The sequence below is a fragment of the Arachis duranensis genome, chromosome 9 (assembly GCF_000817695.3).
Source record: "Arachis duranensis cultivar V14167 chromosome 9, aradu.V14167.gnm2.J7QH, whole genome shotgun sequence".
NCBI lineage: Eukaryota > Viridiplantae > Streptophyta > Magnoliopsida > Fabales > Fabaceae > Arachis > Arachis duranensis.
In genome coordinates this window covers 116,246,052-116,253,751 of record NC_029780.3, presented here as the reverse complement: position 1 = coordinate 116,253,751, position 7,700 = coordinate 116,246,052, and the positions used below count along the sequence as shown (strand labels likewise).

Genomic DNA, 7,700 nt, shown 5'->3' with positions numbered 1-7,700 from the left:
GACGAAATAGCAAAAGATATCAATAAAGAAGAGAATGGAATGAGACATTTAGACACATATTGTATAAACTTTACAGTTTTGACTATTATGAGGGGCAAAATCTTAAATGACTCAAAGGGAAGTACACTATCCTATGAAATACTTGAAATGGAGATTGAATTCTGTTTTGTTTTTCTTTTTCTTTTTCACAATATAATAATGTAATCTCTGTACTATTCACAAGCCAGTTTTGTATCAAAGCTAGTCAAGCATATGGCAAATGCCTGAAATGCTGATAGAGGGTACCGGTAGTCCATTGTGAACATATCCTTGCCGACCTTGCCAAACTGAAGAATAATCTTGTCAGGGTCAGACTGCGACGGCTGAGATGTTGGTGGTCCTGTTCCTGCAGGAGGAGGAGGAGCAGCAGGTTGTGAATTTGCAGCAATCAGCTGGAAATTCTTGACCGAGGCGACGGTCACCCTTCCCCTGAAGTTGAGGCACCAACACTGCAGCTGTTCATGCCACCGTGGAGGCTTGTTCTTAAGGACTAGTGGTCTCTCCTTTTCCTCCACGTCCTCATTGCCCGCGCCCAGTATGTCAGAGAACCTGGAGCTGCTAAATTCAGTTGAATGGCCTATCGACTTTGAGAAGGAGATACTCCGGAAAGAATCCTCAAGGGAGGGGGGCAGGAGCTCTGGCTGACCTGGAACCGAGCCGCCGGGCTCAAGGCATGATGTGGGGATTGAATACATGGTGCAATGCATCCTTCTTGGGCCCCTAGTACCAAGGACATTCAACTCGTAGTTGACCTGGGCGATATTGTAGCTGCCACTAGGGAGCTTCGGAGAGACCTTTTTCGAATAAAACCTGCGGCTCTGGCCCGGTGGAGACAGCTGAGCGTTGTTATAGGGAGGCTGTGTATCATAAATTATAAATTTGGTGCCAAGAAAATTTGACCTGAAACAAGTGGCAATTAATACAAGTACATATATATTCTCCAACACTTAACTAGCACTTTGCAAAATGAGGCTAAGGCTACTATTTCCTTTCCGCAGATTTCTACACTTATTCTTAGATAATTTCAAAAACCATGACTAGTAAGTAGTACTAAGTGAGTAGTACTAAGTGAATGTCATACACAAAAAAAAACTAGTGTACCAGGGAGGAAATATCAGCACCTCAGTTTTCCAATGTAAGTGCTACTAGATCTTGATACGTTATCTGCATCCATTGATATAATATACTCTGTGCAAGTTGTCCTTCTGGTTCTTTTTGCAGCAAGAAGAAACTTCCCATTTTCAACAAGCAAAGCTGCAAGAGAACAGCTATGAATTCAGAACAAGTTCCGGAAACAACAGCATCCAGGGCGAGAATTGCTATTTGCTAATTGCATATTATAAAATTCCAATTAAGGAAACAATTGAAACAAAACTATCTAATCAATAACAATTGTTAAAGCAGAAACAAGTAGTGTACCAGGACTAAGGCAAAGGAAGAGATGGTATGTCAGCTTAGACTTGTCTCTCTTGATGAAACACTGGATGGGTCCATCCCTATGCCCAGGCTGTAAAACATAAACATTGGGGATCTTATATTCAAACAATCATATCTTTTCTCTTACATCATGCGAATTATTCAAAAATAGTTTTAAGAACTAAGATACAAGAACAATAATATCATACCTGCTTCAGGGAAACAGGGAAAGTAATCTTCCCACAATATTCAGGACTGCTCACAATTTCTTTGCACATTTCTCTCCAGGTTTTGCACACAGCTGCGCACGCAACCACATGCTTACGACCGGGCCAGGTACTCTCACTAGCCTCCAACCTCTTAATAACATCGCGAAGAAGCTCAGGTGGAAGACTAGCCCACCGGCTGTTCTGTATAACCGGAGGCTGATCATGCAACTCGTGGACAGAGCTACGAGACTTGCCCCTGTGATGGCCAGAAAGCCTCAAGTCAAAACTCCGCCTCGATAAGCTTCCAAATCCATCCCTTACATCGCGAACTATACTACGGAAGGACATCTGTTCAAATAGAGTGACAGCCCCAAGAATCTAATGTGTCATAAAATCCACTTTGAAATTCCACTCTAGTTACTTGGCAGATGTCACAAGTCTTAGCAGTGTTTGAAGAGGAGCTGCAAATTAAACCAAACTTTAATTTAAAATTCCATCTTCAATACTTAATGATCAAGAAATAAAAGAGAAGGAAGACATATAGGGTAAAGCACAAAGTGGAAAAGAAGTAGATTCTCATATATATAAAAAAAGAAAGCACCACATGAACCTAAAAGCTAAAGCAGCCTGAAATTCCAGACTTTTGTCAGAAACAATTTAAGGGTTTTTGAATAAAACCTTCAACCTCCTAAATCTAACTTCTCATAAGAGCAACCAAATCCAAATAAAAGTTCTATCAAAGCATTAGAATTAGCATCACAATCACACCCTTTCCACCACAAGGACAAACAGAAAAAGTGGCAAACACCTCTATTTTTGTATATGTGAATGTAGAAGCGAATCTAATTGCTCAAATTTCAGTTAATCATCTATCTCTCTCTCTTAGCTTTTGAAGTTACAAGGTGAGGAATCAAATGAAATGTCTATCACACGAGCACACAAGCAGAGAATAATCGAAGACATAAAGGTGCAATTGATATATACAAAACAACACTTAAACACCAAACTTCAACTATAAATTAGATGCTGAAATCATAAAAACACATTAGATCCACAAAGCTCAAAACAGGTCATACCTCATCACTACAAACCATAAAACATAAATTTTCTCTTTTTTTTATTTCATTTTATTCTAAAACCTCAATAAAAATAAAAAACAGTGTCCGGAAGTTTCCCAAATCACAATCACATGATAAACAGATAGAGAGAAAAAAACAATCAAATAGTTGAAGGGAGATTCAGTCAGATTAAGAAGGGTGAAGAAGTAGAAGCTAACCATCAAATTTGCATAAAAAGTCTTCTTCTAATCTCAGATAACACGCTTTAGATCCTATTCAACAAATCACAATTTACACTCTCTCTCTCTCTCTCTCTCTCTCAATCTCTCTCTAAAATGTGACAAACGAAGAGGCTGACTCTGGAGGAGACACGGACTATGCTTTCATTAAATCCAACCCAGAAACTGACACACTATGTTACTTAATTTAATTAATATTATTTTATTTATTTATACTAATGGAAAACGGATACACACTATGATATTGATGATGATTGCATAGAATATTCGTAGTAATATTAGGTAGCTGTACATATCTTACATTTGTTGCGAAGAAACAAGATTAGGGTAACTAATTTATGTAGGTAAGTAGGTAACTAAATCTGATTGCTCAGAAAGAGATTTTCCTTGTAAGGTAGTACTATTATTTTCAATTATCATTCTTTAAGTTTAGTAAACGCCTAAATGACATTTGTTTAATATGATGATAACGATGAGTGTAATAATAATGTAATATATGATGGTGATATGATACTAGGCAACCACTTTAGGAGTTAAACTAAAATAAAATGCAATTTCTTGTCATATTCCCGGGGGTGGTGAAATGACGGTTATATCCTTGGCGGTTGACCTGTTCGAAAGGGTGGGACTTGGAGCGTGAGTGAGTGCGTGGGTGTGTTCACACAGAACACGTAATGGGTTGGGTGGGGATCGCGTGCGGAGTGGTGCAGGGTGCATTTACAGAATGCGGGTTAACCGTTACCGGTCGTGGGAGGACGACACCACGCTCAAACTTGGTGGGATGTATTTGACGGTTGCAATTCACGTGATTTCTACTTTTATCATTCCTTCTTTTTCAGTAATTTTCAAAGTAGTATATTGGAAAAGAGTTTTCTATATGTATTTATTGCGTATCGCTATATTAGATAAATTAATAATTTTTTACAAGTGAATGATTATCCAAATATTAGATAATTGCGTAAAATAATTTAATACATTAAAACTAACTTTTTTTTGTCACTAATAACATAAGTTTGATATAGTTTATAAGAATATAAAGTTAAAATTTTAATTTAAGCTCGTCTCATAAAATTATAGGAAGATTTTAATTTGTTTCAATAATATTGATATTTTTAATGATTTTAATCATTAATATTAATTATATATATTATATAGTAAAAATCAAAGCTTAATATCACTAGGTGTTGAAGTTAGTATAAATCTAAGAGCTAGAACTATTTAAATTCACTAAAAGAATTTTTTTATGAGTTTCCAAATTTTTTTAAATGATATTGAAAATAGGTTTTCCAAAGAAGATCTGGTGGCTAAAAGTACTAAGAAAATGAAAATAGACGAGATAAAAGACCAAGAACAGATAGAGAAAATAATGGAGATGTCATTAATAACGTTGTAGGGATAGAAATCAATCATCTCTCCAGTCCAATGGAGGCTTAATAAGAGAATATTGGTGGAGGAAACATGAACCAGAATATATCCTACAGAGATATGGTGATTGGCAATGATTTTAAAAATCTCGGTCCAAAAGACATAGTTGAAATAGTTGTAAAGGAGTACATGTCGAATTAAGACTTTTCGGAGGCTAGGAAAGATTTGGAGACTCCCTTCAATTCCAAACCAAGCATTGAAGTCACTTTGGAGGAGTACGAAGATTGGTGCAGGCTATGGAAGCTATCACTGATAGTGAAATTCCTTAGTAAAAGCCTCTATATATCTCCAAGTTATGGAGAGATGAGTTCTCATAAATGGGCTAGAAAAAGATGTGGTCCGAGTCATGGATCTTGAGGAGAACTTCTTCTTGATTCGTTTCTCTAACCAAGAAGACTACTTGTATGTCATCTTCGAGGGACCTTGGATGATAGCGGATCACTACCTCTTAGTATAGCGTTGGAAACCCCTCTTCATGCCACAAGATATAGATATATACAAGTAGCTGTTTGGGTCAGAATTCTAAACCTTTCAGCGAAACTCTACAATAAATACTTTCTCTGGAAGGTAGAAAAAGTCTTAGAAACAATGTTAAAGATTGATGAGCTTACATCGATACATTCTAGAGAAAAATTCGCTCGCATATGTGTGGAAATTGATCTAAGGAAGCAGATTGTACCCTTTTCACGGCTCTAGTGAAAGCATTCAAACTCGAATACAAAGGGCTCCATCAAGTATGTTTTAGGTGTGGACAATATGGACATATGATGAAAAACTACCCAAAATTTGTGGGAGAAATGCTCAAACAAGTGTTTCAAACATCCATGGACGGTGGCTGGATGTCAAAACACAGAGGAGAAGACAAAAATAATGGTAACCTGATAGGATCACTAGAAAAGGAAACCCCCTAACGAGAGTGAGGCTATTATGGTGCAAAATCAGGGATTACAGGTTGAGGCACAAGAGTCAGCAGTAGAGGAAGGGAATAATCCTACTATTAATGTGGAAGGAAAAAATAATAAACTCACAATTAACGAGAATTCTTTTGAACCGTGGATACAGATTAAATGCAATCCTAGAAGGAGTAAAATTAGAATGGAAGAATATGCAAGAGTAAAAAAGGAAAATTTTTTATGGTTACAAATTCCAAGTCTTATTAGAGAAAACTCTTGATGGCAATAATGAGAGTATGCAAGAAAATATCGCAAATAGAAATGGGCACAATTAGAATCCAATCAAGGCAAAAGTACAAGATCAAGAAAAATATGGCAACAATACTTACAAATATAACCATAAATTGTAAGTCCAAAAGAGTCATCCAAAAAGTAAGGCATCCACTTTAAACTTGAGGGAGAAAGTCCTGGACATAGAAAAAAAAGTCCCAACCAAAATCAATACCAGAACAAACCAAGTATCACTCAAAACCATGAAAAGCCAAATAATCAAAACCAAGTAAAGATATCATGGAGCATACACATAATAAAGAGAAACAAAAAAATAGCCATCAGAATTACTAGAGAAGCTTTAGTTTACTCCAAAGGGAATTAACCAAAAAGCACAACAATGGAAGACACATCTCTTTCTCTGGTATCATGGACCACGCCACCATATCAATCATATCGAGAGTCATGGGAGGACAGGTACAAAACACGGAGGCAACAGTGCAGCCAATAACCTAATTAATTCTGGAGACAAACAACAGAGCTCTGGGTCGGAAGATATGCTCATCAAAGATTGGTATGAGAATAGGGATGAATCTCCCTCAAGCCCAAAGCCTATGGAGGCTTGATTACGTGCTCCATCAAGAAAACTCTGAACTTTTTTTTAATGAATTTTACTATTTAAAATTATAGAGGAATTGCCTCTAGAGGGTTCTCCATTATTATTAAAGATATGACTTATAGATACAATGCTAATTTCTATGTGCTTTTAAAAACTCATGTATCAGGAAACAAGACTGAAAATATTAATTAAAGACAAGGCTTTGACTAGTGGTGCATCAGTGAAACTGTCAAATTTGCTCGTGGTTTTTGGTGTCTTTGGAATAAAGCTTTTGGGAATGTTGAACCCATCTCTATTCAAGATCACCTTATACACATGAGGATTATAAATTCTGATAATAATGCTTAGTAGTTTACAGCTGTATATGGAAGTCCGCACCTAGCTAATAGAAGAAGGTTTTGGAACCACTTGGAGGAATTGGCTAATAGCATTTGAGAGCTGTGGTGTATTGGGGGAGATTTTAATTCAATCCTTTCCTTAAATGATACTAGAGGGAGCTTTAACTTATCACAAGACCATAAAAAATTCCAATCCTGCATCAATAACTGCGGTGTAAATAATTTGGGCTTTACCGGATCCCTTTTTACTTGGCTAAGAGGGAATACAAAGAGGAGACTTGATAAGTTTTTATGCAATCTTGATTTCACCAATGTGTTCACTAATATTAGCTTAAGAAATTTACCTAAACTCAAGTCGGATCATCTACCTATCCTGTTAAATTTTTACTTGACCAGTTCGAGTAGGAAAGAGATACTCTTCAAGCTCCTTACACCGTGGTTAATTATTGCAAAAGGACTACAATAATCTTGTGAAAAAATAGCTGGGATAAGAATGAAGACCTCCTTATTAACATATTTTCTTTTGTAGCAAAGTTAAGGTGTAGAACAGAGAGGTCTTTAGACATTTTCTAAGGAAAAAGAACCGTATCATGCTGTGTATGGAGGGAAAAAACCGTAAGAGCTCCTTCGGCTACAACCCTTTTTTGGAGAAACTACAAAGAGACCTCTGAAAGGGATATGAAGAAGTGGTTATCCAAGAAGAAGCTTATTGGCAGCAAATGTCAAGATGTAATGTGATCAACTTTTGAGACTAGAACACAAAGTATTTTCACCAGAAAGCTAATGACAGAAGAAGAAGAAACAAGATCACATATCTTAAGGATATTAATGGGAATTGGATCGATAACCCTACTATCCTAAAAGAAATGAGAAGTGTCTTACTTTAAAAATTTATACACTGCTGATTCTAACTATGTTTTCTTTCCGATTACAGGTTTTTTTCCAGAGATTTCAGAACAGGGAGTGACTATCATTGGTAACAATGTCACCCTCGAAGAGATTAAGAATGTTGTTTTTAATATGGGAGGTTGGAAAGCACTGAAAAAAGATGGCATCCCAGCTAAGTTCTTCCAATTTTCTTGGGATACTATTAAAGATTCTCCTTTTTCTTGGGTTCAAAAAATTTTCAGAGATCCTTAACATATTAGGGACGTTAACCAAACGCTTATTTCTATTATCCCTAAAGTTTAGACC

General features: G+C 36.5%; 1 protein-coding gene across 1 annotated transcript; it reads right to left on the bottom strand.

Moving 5' to 3' along the window:
* On the bottom strand, positions 1–3,184 carry LOC107467828 (tubby-like F-box protein 8). Its single transcript, XM_016087031.3, has 5 exons — positions 2,941–3,184; positions 1,665–2,125; positions 1,459–1,546; positions 1,161–1,293; positions 1–939 (listed from the first exon to the last, which is right to left on the bottom strand). Exons 2-5 carry the CDS (start codon positions 2,010–2,012, stop codon positions 213–215), a joined length of 1,296 nt encoding a protein of 431 aa, XP_015942517.1. The 5' UTR covers positions 2,013–2,125; positions 2,941–3,184; the 3' UTR covers positions 1–212.
* Positions 3,185–7,700: the final 4,516 nt, after the last annotated feature.